The sequence below is a fragment of the Amblyomma mixtum genome, chromosome 8 (assembly GCF_055824585.1).
Source record: "Amblyomma mixtum isolate Tamu chromosome 8, ASM5582458v1, whole genome shotgun sequence".
Lineage (NCBI taxonomy): Eukaryota > Metazoa > Arthropoda > Arachnida > Ixodida > Ixodidae > Amblyomma > Amblyomma mixtum.
The window spans coordinates 38257667-38275856 of NC_143019.1; the positions used below are offsets into that span (position 1 = coordinate 38257667).

General features: G+C 48.8%; 1 protein-coding gene and 1 pseudogene across 1 annotated transcript; one reads left to right on the top strand and one right to left on the bottom strand.

The window, feature by feature from the left end:
- Positions 1-8280: 8280 nt before the first annotated feature.
- Positions 8281-18190, bottom strand: part of LOC149332132 (phospholipid-transporting ATPase ABCA3-like) — a 29739-nt pseudogene continuing 19829 nt past the window's right edge.
- On the top strand, positions 13665-17843 carry LOC149332133 (uncharacterized). The gene has a single exon (XM_089557084.1). The coding sequence runs from the start codon at positions 13980-13982 to the stop codon at positions 17385-17387; it is 3408 nt and encodes a 1135-aa protein (XP_089413210.1). The 5' UTR covers positions 13665-13979; the 3' UTR covers positions 17388-17843.

Here is an 18190-nt window from a genome sequence, read left to right on the forward strand (position 1 = left end):
TCTCCGATCTTGTATCTCCGATGCCTATCGTAGCTGTTCGTTCCGTGAGAAAGGCTTTGACATAATGGAAGGCTCTGCTTCCACAGTTTATGTTAATGAGACCTTCCATGATGGCCGCATGTCCCACGTTATCGAAGGCTCCCTTTATGTCGAGTGCTAGCACTATGTGTTCGCCGCTTCTTGGTATTTCAGTGAGGACATCCTCCTTTAATTGTAGGAGTACGTCTTGCGTTGACAGTCCCCTTCTGAAGCCAAACATGGCATCAGGGTAATATCCCTTGTCCTCCATGTAGTTTGTGATCCTTTCATTAATCACCCTCTCGTATATCTTCCCTAGACAGGAGGTTAGGGAGATTGGTCTTAGGTTTTCAAATTGGAGTCTTTTACCCGGCTTGGGTATCATAATTACCTCTGCATGTTTCCATTCCGCCGGCACGATTCCTTTTTCCCAGATAGCGTTTAGGTATTTCGTAAGCTCGGCGATGGCCGTGTCTCCCATGTTTCTAATGGTAGCGTTATTTATGTTGTCCTTTCCAGCTGCCGTATTCTTTTTTGCTTCCCCTATGGCTGCCCTTACTTCCTCCTCGGTGATTGGTCTATCCATCTCGGGGTTGTTTTCGCCGGTGTATACTTGGTCTTGCTTTGGGTGCATGATTGTGCCGTAGCATTTTTCCCTCAGTGCTTGTGTTAGTTGGTCTTCCGTTCCAGGGAAGGTGTGGAGTTTTTTCATGGACTTGCCGCTTTCCGTTTTGGTTTTTGTGGGGTCTATCAAAGCTCTTAGTATATTCCAAGTTCGGGCCGTGCCTAGTGTTCCTCTAAGTGTTTCCGTGAACTGTTGCCAGTTTTGCGTGGCGATGTTGTCTGCGTGCTCTGATGCCTTCTTAGTCAGTTCTGCGATCTTCAGCTTGAGTTTCCTGTTGTGTTCTTGCTGCCTCCATCTCCTGATAAGGCTTCTTCGTGCTTCCCATAGGTGAAGAAGGTGGCTGTCTACGTCTGGGTGTTGTTCCGTGCGAACGATCATCTTCCTGTATTTTTGTCTGACCTTCATAAGCTCCGCGCACCACTCTTCTGTGTTGGTTATCGGTTTTATTATTTCGTCGCTGTGGTTTCTGAAGGCTTCCCAGTCTGTGATTTTGGCAGTCCTTAGGCATCTCTTCATTTCTCCTGCGGCTATTTCTAAGTTAAGGATGAAGTGGTCGCTCCCTAAGGTTTCCATTGTATTTTCCCATTGGATATTCTCGTTGTTTTTTGAGAAGGCTAGGTCAGGCGTGGTGTCTTTGCAGACGCTGTTTCCTATCCTCGTCGTAGTTGTGGGGTCGTTAGCTAGCTCCATGCAGTATTTTTCTGTGCTTTCTGCTATGCTTTTACCTTTGGCATTGAGTTTTTGGTACCCCCAGATGGGGTTACGTACAGCCTCCCCTACCACGAACTAAACAAGCAAGAGACTCTACAAATCGACACCATACTACGCAAAGCGTACAAAACGGCGCTCAAACTTCCAATGTCCACACCAACCGAAAAACTAATGGCCCTGGGAGTATCAAACACCTTCGACGAACTACGAGAAGCGCAACGTAGTGCGCAATTAGACAGACTCACTCAAACCAGAACGGGAAGACACCTACTGGAGAAATTACGGCTACCTCTAGGTACACAAGAGACAAGGAACAGATTAATAATGAAGACAGAAACAACATCCGGGTAAGACCAATACCAAGACACAGGGATCCGAATTTACATCATGAAAGACGACAAGCCAGAGTCCGAGCACTCACAAGGGAACTCAGCGACAATCCCAACGTAGTCTACACGGACGCAGCAAAGTACCGATACCAACGCAAAACAATCGCCGTTGTAACAGACGAAGGAGGGCAAGAAATAACCAGCGCAACGATCAACAACCCAAACATAGAAGCAGCTGAAGAAGCCGCCATTGCTCTCGCAATATCGCACGGCAACGCAACAGGACACAACCTCACTATAGTGACGGACTCCAAACAAGCATGTAGAAACTACACAAGAGGCAGGATCGACAGCATCGCCAATCATATTCTACACACGACGAGAAGACACAAAAACACTAAACATAGTATAGTGTGGGTTCCGGGACATGAGGGGATGAGGGGCAACGTGGCAGCAGACGAGTTAGCTCGAGGATACGTCAACCGAGCAGACTCAGCACTTTGCACCACAGGCACCTTTGACCCAGTTACCCCCACGTACTCAGATATACTCGATCATTACAGGGATCAGCGGAAACGCTACCCAGCCCCACACAAAAGGCTCACCAAAGAGGAGGCGGTAGACTGGCGCAGACTACAAACCGGTACCTACCCACACCTTCACAAACTACACAAGATTTTCCCTACACAATATGCAGACGAATGTCCGTGGTGTCAGGGTAAACCTACACTAGAACATATCACATGGACCTGCCCTAAGGCAGACTTAGAGCCAAGAATAAACCCGAGTGTGATGCAGTGGGAGCACTTGCTGGCCAGCGAGGACGAGGAAGCGCAACGATTCCTAGTGCGCCGAGCCACGATGGCAGCAGTTAAGTGCGGCATCCTGGACCAAGGATCGACCACGGCGCCCAGTGACCCGTAAGGGTCAAGAACACCAATTTATTGACAATAAAGTTTCTTCCATCCATCCATCCATCCATCCATCCATCCATCCATCCATCCATCCATCCATCCATCCATCCACCCATCCATCCATCCACCCATCCACCCACCCATCCATCCATCCATCCATCCATCCACCCACCCACCCACCCACCCATCCATCCATCCATCCACCCACCCACCCATCCATCCACCCACCCACCCATCCATCCATCCATCCACCCACCCACCCACCCACCCACCCACCCACCCACCCACCCACCCATCCATCCATCCATCCACCCATCCACCCACCCATCCATCCATCCACCCATCCACCCACCCATCCACCCACCCACCCACCCACCCATCCATCCATCCATCCATCCACCCATCCACCCACCCACCACCCATCCATCCATCCACCCACCCATCCACCCACCCACCCATCCATCCATCCATCCATCCACCCATCCACCCACCCACCCACCCATCCACCCACCCATCCATCCATCCATCCATCCATCCATCGCCGCGGAGCCGCCGCCGTTGTCTGACATGACGTCACACCACTTGCCTCGTCGTTGCGATCGCTTTCGCTGCATATCCTGGCATAGCCGAGCTAAGCCGCTGCCAATTTTTTTGCGGATCGCACTGTGCGCAGCTCTGAGAATATGCGAGTGCCGCGCAGGAAGGTTCACAATACGATTGCTGCGTCTGTCTGCAAGAATGACAGTAAAACAAGGAGGAGCTGTTGCCCTCGCAGCATGTGTACCGCAGATGTACAGCGCCGCTGATCTCTGCAAATGTCATCATTTTTTTTAAATTCAGGGGGCACTTTGACTGTCTAAAGTGCGTAGAGGCGAAAGCGTTTTCCGCATCACTTTGCCTATGTGACACTGGTGACGTCACCACTGGATGACATCACACATAATTGATGACGAAGTAATGACAAATTACTAAATGACTAATTACTGATCAATCACTCAGCACTAATTGACTGCTAATTAATAGCGCTTAAGCTTCGCCTTTAGGAGTGGAACGCGACAACGTGTTGTAGCGCTGCCAGGAACACGATGCCAGGGAGTCCACAGAACGCCACCATCCGTTCGGCGCGATGCCTTACCCTCTGAACGCAACGCTTTTTGAGGAAAGGAAATGGCGCTGTAATTCTCAGTCATCTCGGTGGACGCCTTAACCGCACCGTACAGGAAGGGAGGAAGTGGCAGTGAAAGAAGAAAGAGGGGCCGTAATGAAGAAACTGAAAATTGTATTTGAGGAAAGGAAAATACGCAGTAACTGTCTCACATATCTCGGTGGACACCCGTCAAAACGGGGACACATCTGTCGACACGGCTGGTGACACGGCTGCCGACACGGACGCAGACACGGCTGCCGACACGGATTGCTAACGACAGCATGAGGCATTAAAGGCTTTCGCCTTATTATAACATAGGCGTTTTATTATCATTTGCTGCTGATATAATGGTTGCAGAGTAACGAGGCAGGATTGTGCACGATGAACAGGTAAAAAATTTTAAGGGGAAATGCGAACGTATTTCGAGTACCGCACATGTCGGCATCCAAAAACGAACAAGGAAGGACGGAACTTATTGTGTAGGCATTTTTTGTGCCTTTTTTTAGTTTTGTGATGTCATCAACTCGTAGACAACTGCTTGTTTAGACACGTTCCTATCTCGTGGCTAGTTGGGTCCCATCACGTGACTGGTTGTTGAAGTCACTATCACTATTATTACTGCCATTAGCTGTTTTTTTTATTCGAGCTGTTTGCCATTAAGCATAATGAAAAAGGGAGAGAAAGTTATAAAAAGGAGCGTAAACAAGCCTCGCATAAAAAGCGGCAAAAGTTCGCGATAAAGCGATTATCTTGAGTCCGCATGCGATAGTCGTCTGCAACGTCCCATCGCAGGCCAACCTTTCTTAGGAAGCGTCGTCTCACGGAAGCTGTAGCCGGGCAAGTCCACAGCAAGTGTTTTTCGTAACTGTTACTATCACCAACTATTTTTACTATCACTATATTTATCAATCATTAATTACCTCAGGACGAACTGGCGGGCTAGTTGGTTACACATCTCAAAAATTTTAACGAGCGCACGAGAATGAAACAAGGACAGAAAGAAGACACACACCACAAAGCGCCGTAGCCGGGCACTTGTGGTGTGTGTCTTCTTTCGCGTTTGTTTCATTCTCGTGCGCTCGTTAAAAATTTTTGAGATTAATTACCTGTTATAATTTCATTGCATTAATTATTACCTGTTCTGTTTCATTAATTACTGTCTTTAATTTTTGGATTACTTTACTTAACATCGTCGTTTTATCGAGTACACACCTCGTAGTTATGCCATCCACAAGGCAAGAGATGCTTTCGCATTTAAAAAATGAGAATTAATCACTAAATTTCACACTTTTGAGGGAATATGTTTTGGACATCTTGCGGGAATACATACTGCGCATTTATAACCATTTTCTATATCGCAAAGGAGAACGCAATGTACACGCTGTTCAAAATTAGGTCTTATTGATCTTTAAATAAACACCAAAAGCAGTACACAAAAGTCATTATTTTAGATGCCTTGTGTGCTCAGGCAGACGCAAACATTGAAGAAATTGATCAAATGAAATTCATTAATCAAATTTTCATTTATTGCAGTTAGCGTGCATGTTTATATTGATAACGTCGACGCAGTGGCATTCAAGGACTATTCTGTTTTGTACAATTTTAGTAACGCGTCTGGGTTCTGATATATGCATGTCTAAAATTTCAGTCCAAACTGTCTTTACGCATGCAAGACCGCGGAGCTCGGCACGAAGCTCCTCCTTGAGGTGACGTAGCTGCTGCCTTGGGCAATTCGACTGGAAAAAATGCCGAGGTACATGCGACAACTATACATTTTCAGAAATGGGAAGCAAACATTTAAATCGCTTCCTATTTACAAATATGTGCACGCCATAGGTCGTACTGCGCGTGTACGCTGGCCTGAAACAGTGCGTACATGATTTCTACAGCGCACTTCAAAGCTCACCGGAGTATCTAGAGCACACAATGAAATTAAGGGTTATTTATGCAGATATATTAATGTTACATAAATGAGTATATCAGTACCTTTACAACCATCGCATGCTTCATCTAGCTTGGCGTGACCAAGGCATGACTACTTTGTGTCTGACACAAACGCTGAGGACAGCTACCATAACAAAATGAAAATAAACATTCGCTGTTACAAAATTTATTCCCTAGTAACGCCACGTCAGAAGAGAAGCAAGAACACTGGTTTCAGTGCGTTAAGTAAGTGTCTAAAGCTTGCCATAGTTGCGCTCAAAGCAACGGCATCTATTCTTCGCTGTTGTATAACCTTCGACACTAGCCAACCAGCTGGCCTTAAACAAGCCACCTGTACGTCAGATTATCACATTTGAGCACGGACTCCAGCATTCGTTAGTGGCAGAAGGCATCAGTCGCCCGGCTAACCGCATACTTTGCCTTACTACTACTTTGACGAGGCGATGCAGCAGTTACTCAGCGGGTGGTTCCCATGCTGGCAGACGTGCCCATGTCTGGCTTCGAAGACGTGTTTCTGAGATTGAAACATCGCGCGATAGGCTGGGCAAAGAGCTGCCAATTACAGCAGTTCTTTAATTACTGGCGTGTTAAGTATTAGGATACTGAGCTTTGTGGTTATGTCTCTCTCAATCTAGAGAGAGACATGAAAGGGAAAGCCCTAAACTGAAAGACAGGGAAATATTTGGCGAACGATTTAACATGGTTAGGGAAATGAGAACTAGATGCACTTCGACTTCGGTTTCGCTTCGGTTTCGGTTCGAGGCTTAGTATTCGACGTCAAGTGAGCTTCAGACAAAGATCGGTAAAATCAGACTTAGCTCCGCGACAGCGTTCATGGCTTAAGCCCATACGTGATCAATAGGCGATTCTCTACATTCATAGATCCCTGGGAGTCCTCATACCACTCCGGACGCAGTGGTGCAGCGGTTAAGCGATGACCCTGCGATGGCAGGTGCTTCCACCGGTGGTGATTGTGTGTAACACAAGTGTCTCCGAACGTGTTGCAGTGCGGTATACCACAATGTTTTGCGCAATGACTTTTAAGGGGCATAACAGCTCGCTGGCTTTGACTGGGATGCACTAAGGAGAGCTCTGGCTGCATTGAGAGTTCGCTGGGTCACGTTGGCGGTTCTGAGGTGGCACTGGACAACACTTGATTTCACTGGCACTGCGATGGCTGACACCGGGCCGCACTCTCGCCGGGCCTGTGAACATTATCTTGCAGGCGAAATATCACCTCTGGGCTCGCAAATTCTAAGACGCGCTCTCGCCGATCCAACTCGCACAAAAGTGATCTGGGCTCCAGGGTCTACGAGGCAATGAGGCCGCTGATGCGGCCGCCCGAGCGCTCACACACCGGGCTCCTCATCCTAGCTCTCATGGCTCAGAAGCTCATAAACCGCTTCTGCGGTTCCGCGAAATCCTAATTTATTATTGCGACAGCCACCGTCTCTACCCGGCACCTGCCAAGGGGCTGAGTAAGGCGGAGGAGCGAACTCTGCGGCGCCTGCAGACGGGAACCCTTCTCTGTCCTGCAATAGCAAAACACTTCGATCCGAACACAGATGGGCGCTGCCCGCACTGTGGAGAGATCTGCGATATCTTTCACATGGTGTGGGCATGCACTCAGAATCCTCACCTTCCCCCCTCCCCCACCCCCACCCGAGAGGCATGGGAGACTGCCCTCCTCAACTGCTCCACACTGGAGTCCCAAAGGGCTCTGGTCAAGCGGGCGCGAGACGGGGCCTCGTCATGCGGTGTCCCGGACTAAGGATACCGACCATGCAGCAGGGTTATTTTTTTTTTTAACCCTCAAGCTCTCTTTGATTAACGTTTTTCACCACCACCACCACTGGCACACATTTATTACCGCTGAAATCGAACTTCAGTGCACTGAAACTGTACTGGACCGCGCTGTGAACGCACTGGGCCGCATTGGGTCCACGAAATGCTCTTCACACTGCCACGCTCGCGCATTGCATCGCGCTTGTGGCGACTGAGGGTGTGTGCTGCGTTCGGTTGTAAGAGTATGGGCATCACCGTGCCTCATATCTCACTTTTGTCTTTTGTGTTCTGCCATGAGATAATGCAACCCTCGCCCCATTTACACACATTTGCCCAAACCTGCAGGGCATCTGGCAAGAGACGTGTTAACAGAACTTGACAACAAACAACTTGACTTGACAAACGGCGCATCACTAATTGTAAACCCGATCAAGGACAAAACGCCAGTTTGTCAGCGTCGTCTAAGCGAACAAATTTACTGTGCGAATAGGTGTAGTCTTTGCAAAAGCCGATCAGCTGTTGAATAAAAAATTAAGAGTTCTTCTTTGCACTCCTCAACCTCGACGCTTAAGGGATTCAGTAAAGGACGCCATGTTAATAGACATATATACGTACATACATACATAGCGCGACCACCCAAAGGGAGATTGCGCACGCCGTTAATTAAAGAACTACAATGCTCATCTGGAAAATGAATAAATATAAACTTCCAAACATCGTCCTACCTTCACTGTTTGTAAACACCCCCATTGCGATTATGTATAGGGATGATAACCATTATTCCGGCCGCCATGCTAAGCAGTCGTCTTAGTCGCTGCCTTTAAGACCAACATGCTTGCGGCCGAGGCTGGCAAATATATGGTCCAGTGTGGTGTCACTGACGTAAAAAAAAGTGAAACTTGTGCTTCCGCTTGAGGAATAGTAGGCGGTCGAACGTCTCGCACAGGCTGGCCAGTGGCTCAAAAATTCGAAATTCCAGCAGGCCCTCGTAGCATCGCACCAGCGTGCACGTCGGGAAGTGGTCCACCATGTCCAGTGCGATAAGACGCTGGTGCTGCAGGTAAGACTTGCGGTCGGGGAACGTGTACACGGTGATCGTGGTGCCGCGGCAGTACCTGTCACTGAGTTCCTTCACCGAGCCAATGCATTCGATGCGACCGGCCGCAATGATGGCGATACGGTCGCAGGCGCTCTCGTAGTGGTGAAGACGCTCGCACGCCAATACCACGGTGCTGAACTGCCGAAGGGATTCCAGCACCCGTCGTACCACCGAGTGCGTCTGCGTGTCCAAGTCCGGAAGGTCCAGGAGGTATAGCCTGGGGAAGGCCATCAGCGCCAGGGCCAGGGACAGCTGAATCCTGGCGCCCACGGCGTACGACCCGATGGCCGCATCCGGTTCGGCGAGGTCAACGATGCGCAGAAGAGACCTCGTGATCCGTGGCCCGTCCTGGACTCCGCGAAGCACGGCAAGCAGGCAGATCATCTCTCGGCCCGTTAGCGCCTCCAGGAGACCCCCGGCAAACGGAACATAGCCGACTTTGCGTAGCCACTGTCGGTAGTGGAGGGTGAGGGACATGGGACCCATGTAGGCGTCCCCGGACGTCCGCGGGAACAGCTCGCCGCCGAGAACGCCGAGCAGGGTGGACTTGCCGGTTCCCAGGACGCCAACGAAGCCGAGACACTCGCGGTTTGGCACTGAGAAGCTGATGCTGTCGATCGCGAGGCGGGGTCGAAAGAAGCCGTGCGTCTTGCTCAAACGTCTCACGAGCAGCCCGTGTTGTTCGAAGTCACGCTTGTTGTAGATGTTCTCTACCTGCTGCCTGTCTTTCATGACGTCTTCGTCATCCGAAGAGTCCGGGAACGGTTTGCTTGGGGCGGTGGGTTCGCTGGTCCCAAAACGCGACCAGAGGCGCTGCAACAGCTCGGAATCGAGGAAGCTGACCAGGACAAAGCAGAATCCGCCCTCGAGCATCAGGGAAAACATTTCGTAAAAGCCCGTATTCAGGCCCACGCCGAAGGGCTGTAGCTGGTCGACGGAATCTGCAGGGATCAGTGTTAATAATTTATTCGCACCGCGAGGTTATAGAACAATCCGGCTCAGTGGGTAGGGTTGCGTTCAGCTGTACAGAATCTACAGGAAGCTACATTAGCCATATTGTGAGGACTTTTGACACCTGACTCTTCATCTCCAACTGAACAAATCAACTGACCTACAAGATCGGAATCAAATGATTTGACTGAACTGAGTACAGCTGAACTCGACTAACTGGTCTGAAACGAATAGGAAAGAACCGAATGCAAGAGGAACAGCAACATTGCGGCTATATAAATTATGGCAACCTGCCTCGTTGAACTCACGCCAATAAGTATAACTTAGGATGGTTATGGACCATGCGCTGTTTCGGTATATTTGTTGGTGTTTGGCCACAAGCTCTGACACAAGGGAAACGTAACATTACACAGCGTCCACGAATGACGCACGCCAGCAAAATACGCACGAGCGTTCTTGAGCGGCGGGCAGCATTCCTCCAGCCTCTGCGTGAAGCGCACGAAGTCTTCTCGGCAGTACTGCTTCAGCGAGAGGCCGTCTTCTGAGAATATGGTGTTCTCCTTCCTGAGCAGGATGAGCTTGGTCTGCAAAGCAATGAAAGGTGCCGCAGGAAAGAAGCAGAAGAGCACAATAAACTGGTTTCATAGAGAGGACACATGACGAGCATCGCTGACTAGCTACAACTATCTATCCGCACACATACATGAAAGAAAGTCACATGAAGACCTAATTAGCAGCTGTAGATGCCTTCACCGGAAGTGACGTCACCTCCGCACTGGTTACGTTACTTGTTTCTATTCAATGGGAATGCTCCCGTCTGGTGACGTCCCTTCATTATAGCCAATGGGAATTCACCGGCTTGGTGACGCCACTTCCTCGAGCTAAAGAGCCAATGGGAATGTTCCGGTCTGGTGTTGTAACTTCCCTCCAGCCAATCAGCGAATTTATCTTGAAACGGCATATCTTTCCGATAAGGCTTCTAATGCTATGGCTTTAATAACTCATTGCCTACAGAACGACGGTGGTATGAGAGCAGTCTGCAGGGCTGCTAAGGCGGCTATAGTCAATGCTGCATGATTCGAGCGGATCCAGCGCTTAGTTTTGTAAAGTCCAAGCGGAGGGAGAAAATAACTTTTATTATCCAAAAAGCAGTAAGGTTTATATATAACACTTACGGGCGAGCATCAGTCAGTGATTTCTTCAAAAAAAGCGCCTTACCCTCTATTCCTAACAGAAATCACATATGACAGAAGCCAACAGCCACAGAAACCAAGGGGCACAGGGGATTTTTTTAATTTATTTATTTAATTTGTGGTGTTGATAAATTTAGAATATTACTGAATATGTTATCGCTTAATGCTAATTGATTAGAAAAGCAGAAGAAAAAAACAACCACATGCCGCCGGTGGGATCCGAACCCACGATCTCCGAATTCGGAGGTCGTGGGTTCGGATCCCACCGGCGGCATGTGGTTGTTTTTTCTTCTGCTTTTCTAATCAATTAGCATTAAGCGATAACATATTCAGTAATATTCTAAATTTATCAACACCACAAATTAAATAAATAAATTAAAAAAAAATCCCGTGTGCCCCTTGGTTTCTGTGGCTGTTGGCTTCTGTCATATTTATAACGAGCCCCTCATTCCCCTTCCCTTGTTTGCATAAATCACATATGTCGCTTAAAATTTTTCTTTCAGTTAATTAATAATAATTTCAAAGCTGACGCCTCTAATATCCTTGCTTATTCCTCGGGGTACCAAACTATAAATCGCTATTAAATTCTCGAGTTAATTGTTTTAAATATTCTTCTTTTCCGGAATAACCTCACAGATGATGTTGTCAGGCAGAGATCATTGCATTTGTTTGAAGAGCACTTTAAATGATTGTTGTTGATGACCTTGCCGCGGTATTTTTTTGCTCATTTTCTATGTGCAATTCTGGTTTGTTCGTATGCGTCTGTATTTTTGTATCTTAACACATTTTTCCCACCTGCTATGTCTTATGTACAAGATCGCAGTGTTAATAAATAAATAAATAAATAAATAAATAAATAAATAAATAAATAAATAAATAAATAAATAAATAAATAAATAAATAAATAAATAAATAAATAAATAAATAAATAAATAAATAAATAAATAAATAAATAAATAAATAAATAAATAAATAAATAAATAAATAAATAAATGGCATTCCCCCAACCCCTTGACAATATGCCGGGGAGGCAGGAGTCACCGCTTGTGATGCTGGCCAAAAAGACTACATGGAGAATGACATCACACAAAGCGCTGTAATAAAGAAGTTGATAGTAGCTCGCTGTTTCTCGTCCTTATCCGTGACCGGTCTCATTCAGGTCACATAGAAAAAGTTTCTTCCGTTCTTCCTTCTCGCACGTGCAAACAACGCAAGAAAGAAAAGAGAAAAATACAAAAACAACCAAGTAATCAGTGAAATCTTGTTTGTTTTTCTTTTCTAACGACCCTATTGTTGCTACACTGGAGCACTTACATGCCCTTTTTGTTACTGATGGCCAAGGCTTCAAATATTGCTATGCATCAGTAGCTCTCCATACAAGTGATTCCTCAACAGATCGAGAACCACACCTCTTGCAGTCGATCACAAAGTTGTTAGACAGATAACAAATTTCGAAATATTCACATGTTTAGGTTAGCAGCTAAAAACTGACGCAATGACTCGTCTGGTCAACCTGAAGCTATCCAATTTGAAACCAATTAACTTATGAATGCTATTTCGTGCGCAAAACCAGACCGGCACCTCACTAAACTTGTAAAGCGCTCATTATACTGCAAGTAGTTAACTCGTTGGCATAGGACCGTGGCAGTTTTCTGAATAAATATTCAATCGATTTTAAATCAGCACCAAGAAATTTGAATGAAAGAGAAAGTCAGATTCTTGGCCTCCAAGCAAAGATAGACGCACATCATCTCGACCACATGCGTGCGCCAAGGGAGTGACTATCTACAGGTCATTTGGGAACCAAGTTGCCCTGACCACATGTTCTTCAGGGCCCGTAGCCCTGTCCACATGTCCGTCATGGATCACGCCTGCCCTGGCCACATGTGATTCAGGGACCACGCTGCCCTGTCCACGTGACCTTCAGAGCAAAAGTCTGCCCGTAAACATGCCCTTCGGGGCCAAAGCCTTTCCGGCATATATGACACCCCACAGCCAAAGCCAGCTCGTCCATATGTTTTTGAGGACCCAAGCCTACCTTGCCATGCAGTATCCTCTTCGGGCAGCAGATATACGTGGGTGGGTGAGGGAACAAACGCGGCTTGGGCCGCGTGAAGGAATGGGCTTGGGCAGGTCATGCAATGTAAATGCAAAGTAACCACTGGTCCTTAAGAGTAATGGAGTATATTCCAAGAGATGGCAAGCGTATCATGGGGCTACAGAAAGTTAGGTGGGCGGATGAGATTCAGAAGTCTGCGGGAATAGAGTGGCCGCAGCTGGTAAAGGAGGGGTTAATTGGAGAGACATGGGAGAGGCTTTTGTCCTGCAATGGACGTAGTCAGGCTGATGATGATGATGACAGTTATGATACGCGCAATCGTTGTGATTATTGCCTCTCTGTGCCAGTTATAACACTTTTCGCCCGCGTTTTTCTTCGCTTAGATGCGCACTACTGATTTCGCCATGGATTGCGACGAACAAGAAGCAAAACGGCGAGAAATCCTCGCTCATTGCAGAACATGCACACTCACGATGCCTCTGGTGACGGGGTAGGTGGGCACCCAGCGAACAGGCAGCGTTATAGGGCCCCGAATCCCGGCCTGCGCGCTCGGCGAGAACAGGTACAGGTCCGTGGCAGTGGAAAACAGGGAACCCAGTACTCCTGGGCAATCGACGTGGTCATAGAAGTTTTCGACATTACCTATAGGGAGAAAGCTGGCGCCACCGCCTATGCCAATTTCGTAAAGATGTGGTGGAAGAAAAAAAAAACCTCAAAAGGGCGCGTCTGGTATTACCTTGAAGCCTAGTCATAAAAAACTAAAAAAGGATAGACTCGGTCCACTAAGTGATAGTGTGTAATGCGCTGAAGCGCGGACCAGCGCAGCAAAATGACTGCAGACTCTGTGCTTGGAAACAGGTAAAATGCTTGGAAACAGGTGTGAGCGCCAGCTCATCCCCGCCGACGGAGATCCTTCGCCGGAGGGCGAGCAACCCGAACTTTGAGTCCGAGCAACCCGAGCCGCCGTGGGAGGAGAGAGTGATGTGAGGAGAGGATGAGGAGGACGAGCGCTCGCGCGGCGCGTGAAGAACAGACTCAGGTGTTGGACACGAAAGAAGCAACACGGCCTCTTGTTAACCCAGTGACCCTTTGTAACGGAAAGACGAATAAACGTCTTTGGAATTGTTCGTTTATCCTAACAATTCAGAAGTGGGATACAGTCAACGTTCGCCCGAACTTACGAAGTTAACCGGCAAGCCCCACCATGCCTGTCACCCGCACCGGAGCATCTTCAACGGATATGGCAAACGAAGATGGCGGACGACCGAGCAACGATGGCGGGAACGACGACGCCGACGACTCAAGTGAAGGCGGATCCGACAACGTGGTGACAAGTGGGAACTTATCCCCGATACCTCCGTCAACGATCAACGTGGCGGAAATCCTGCAGGCCAGCGTTCAGGCAGCAGTGAGAGAAGCCATCAACGGAATTGCCTTGCTTCAGACGCAGCAAGCAGCGGCCACACCCATCATCGGCGCGGGAGAGACAGCTCGGTTAGTGCCATCGTTTGATCCAGTGTCATCCAGCTCTCCGACAGTAGACGCGTGGATAAGACGCGTGGACGACTTGGCACAAGTCTACCATTGGTCCGACCGGCTGACATCTGGCAACGCACTCTCGAGGTTGGAAGGGCCTGCGAAGACATGGTATGACTCCCTCTCTTCCGTCAACAAAACATGGCCGGAATGGAAAGAAGAAATTAAGCGCGCCTTCCCCACGACAGCGGGATTCCAACGACTCCATCGGGAAATGCAGGAGCGACGGCAAAAGCGCGGTGAGCCCATCGAGTGTTATTACTACGACAAGCTCTCGAAAGCTCGCCGTTGCAACCTCACAGATGAAGCTTGCATTGAATACCTCATCACGGGGCTATACGATGACAACGTGATTAGAGCAGTGAGCGTGCGCACGTACGAGTCGCCGGAAGACCTTCTTCACTGCCTGAAACGCCTCGAAGAAAGATTGGGAAACACTGCCTCCAAAAGTTCAAAATCAAGTGGTCCCCCGAACTACTCTCGTTTCCCCGCATATGCCAACGCCCATGGCAACAAAAGCGAAGCAATGGCGTCGGCCTTGAACACTACCGACCACAAGAACCTTTCTCCGAAGGCGAGGAGGAAGCCGCCATGGAATGAAAGAGGAGAGCCCCTCTGCTTCAACTGCAGCGAGTACGGTCACGTGTCCCTCAATTGCCCGGCCCCACAGCGAAAGGCGAGATGCAACGCTTGCGGACGAGTGGGCCACGGAGAAAAAGACTGCAGGGCAAAAACGGAGAGAGGAGCGCGCGTCGCTCAGAACGCGTTGGGCTTTGACCTCCGAGCCGCTGAAGAGGCGAACGAAAAGTACTTTATGATGGCGAAAGCGAACGGCTGCGACATACGAGCATACGTCGATCTCGGTAGCCAATGCGTAACTCTGCGGAAGGAGGATGCCAACCGAATCGGAGTCGCTTACACGAAGTTGACAAAGCCGTTCACTATCGGGGGCTACGGGTCCGGACATGTCACACCGTGTGGGGAAACGAACATCACCCTCACGGTCGACCAAGCTACAGCGGACGTTCCCGTGCTGGTCGTGCCGGACGCGTCACAGTCCATACCCCTACTTGTGGGCCAACCTTTCACCGAGCAACCACACATCACGATTGTGAGGCGGAAGAACACAGTGCGGATTTTTGAGGAGCACAAGAACGAGGACAATAGAGACGACACGCTTCAGTCCATTGAAATTCCAGAGCACCCAGAACGACCTGTGTGCCTATGGGCGAAGGAAACAACGGTTGTGCCCCCAAAATACGTGGGTTTCGTTAAGCTCTACGCCACTGGTAGCGCACCACGCTCAGATGTCTTCGTGGACATGCAGCTCAGGTGCCAAGAAGGTCAAGAGCATTGCATACCACGCTGTGTCCTCAGCGTTGACGGGACCAACGAAACAGTCGTCCCTATAATGAACATTTCCAATCATGAACTGATCATCAAAGAGAACGAACGAGTCGCACGAGCGGAAATTTGCTACCCAGACGATGCATCGCCACAAGAGGGTGAGTCGGACACCGGCATTGTCCAGCCCTTAATGATAACGAGCAAAGAGTTTACCTTCGACATGGAATATCGTAAGGGGGCGGCAATGGCTCATGTTGATGCACTTAGCCGATCTGCATACGACCCCCCAGAAGAGACGGATATCGTTCCTGGCCTTCACGTCCTTGCAACATGCATAGCGACAGAAGACGTGCTCACCGTTGCCCAGCTGAATGATCCAAAAGTTCAAGCTTTGAAGGAAAGGCTAGAAAAAAAAGAAGACCTATCCAAAGAAGACAGGCGCGTCAAAAACGAATACCGGCTGCGTAATGGCATAGTATTCAAGAAGAACCAAGAAACCGACACGAACGAAGGACTGCTGTGGGTAGTTCCAAACCAGACTCGCTGGAGAATCGTCAGGACCTGTCATGATGACATTGGCCATTTTGGAATGGAGAAAACCTTGAAGAAACTTAGGGAAAGGTATTGGTTTCCCAGCATGAAGCGTTACGTTAGAAGATACATAGCTTCTTGCATCGAATGTCTTTTCCACAAGACGCCATCTGGAAAGAGACCGGGCAAACTTCACAGCATTGACAAGGGCAACAAGCCATTTCGATCAATACACATCGATCACCTAGGCCCATTTGTAAGAAGCAAGTCCGGAAACGCCTACATAATTGTAGTCGTCGACTCTTTCACAAAGTTCGTATTGTTGCGTGCAGTCCGCAACACATCAGCTGCACCAGCGGCGCAGTTTCTACACGATGTGGCAGGAATCTTTGGCCCACCGGCTATGGTGATCACGGACCGCGGAACTGCTTATACAAGTGCCAAATTCAAAGCAGCGTGCGAAACTTACAACATCGTGCACGTCAAAAACGCTACTGCCACTCCGCGAGCTAACGGACAAGTCGAAAGATATAATCGCATGATAACCCCGGCAGTGGCAAGCTTGACGAAAGATGCAAACGGCAAAGACTGGGACTCTTCGTTGCCTCAGGTGATGTGGGGCATAAACAATACGCTCCACAAAGCCACTAAAACTACTCCGTTCGGACTGCTCTTCAACTTCAGGCCGCGAGGCATCAAGGGCGACACCGTGGAAGACGCCCTCGCCGAGGAATTTGACCATGAAGTTGAAACCAGGCGAGCCGCAGCGGCGGAGAATATCCGAGAAGACCAACGCAAGCAACAGGAGCGGTACAACAGGAAGCGGGTGGAAGCGCCGACATACAATCCCGGAGATGTTGTACTAGTTGAGCGAGAACCGGCAGCAAGTGGGGAGTCAAGGAAACTGAAAGAAAAATACAAAGGACCGTATATCATCCGAGAAAGGCTTCCCAACGACCGCTACCGCATCGAAAACGTGCCTCAGGGGCGGCAAAGGCGAAGAGCTTACAGCAGTATTGCACCGGTTGACAAGCTGAAGCTTTGGGACCGGGAATTACACGAGACAAGTTCGGAAGAATCGGGCCGCGAGGACGATCCCGACCGGGGCGGTCGGTGGCACAGGATGGCCGAATGTGAGCGCCAGCTCATCCCCGCCGACGGAGATCCTTCGCCGGAGGGCGAGCAACCCGAACTTTGAGTCCGAGCAACCCGAGCCGCCGTGGGAGGAGAGAGTGATGTGAGGAGAGGATGAGGAGGACGAGCGCTCGCGCGGCGCGTGAAGAACAGACTCAGGTGTTGGACACGAAAGAAGCAACACGGCCTCTTGTTAACCCAGTGACCCTTTGTAACGGAAAGACGAATAAACGTCTTTGGAATTGTTCGTTTATCCTAACACAGGTATTTGGTCTCCTCCTCACGTTATAGAAAAATACCTTCTACTGTGCGCTCTTCGGCCAAAGCTGCCCTTTCGCCATTGAAAAATGTCATCATCACCACCTGATTTGTGCGACTGCGTACTCTTAAATTCAGTTCATTCTCATTTGAAAAGAATGACAGAATCGTGCCCAAAGTACGACAAAATGATTTTTGTTCTGTCATAGCGGGATATTTTGATATAGCATTATAGTATTTCCCTGTAGTACGTTTCTGTAGTTCTGTACAACGGAAAGCACCTTACTATAGAAAAAAAATGGCATCACTCCAAAAAAAGTTAATGGCCAAAAATACTACAAAAAATTGTTGCGACGACAAAGAATATTCTGTTCTTTTCGACTGGACTCGACCCTAATCCAAGAAACTTCAATGATTTCTATCCGACTGGACCGTTACATAACATGCCGTTAAACCAAATGGCCTGGACACTATTCTGGCATACACAGTCTCACATAAACCACCGACTACAGTGTTTTAGTTATGAACTTTTGGAAAATGCGACGCTTTTTTGTGGACGTGGATGTCTCAGTGGCGTTTCTAGATGGTACTTGGACAAGAATAACTCAC

Excerpts from the sequence above, each read along its gene's own strand:
- LOC149332133 (XM_089557084.1), top strand. The coding sequence starts at position 13,980 with ATGCCTGTCACCCGCACCGGAGCATCTTCAACGGATATGGCAAACGAA.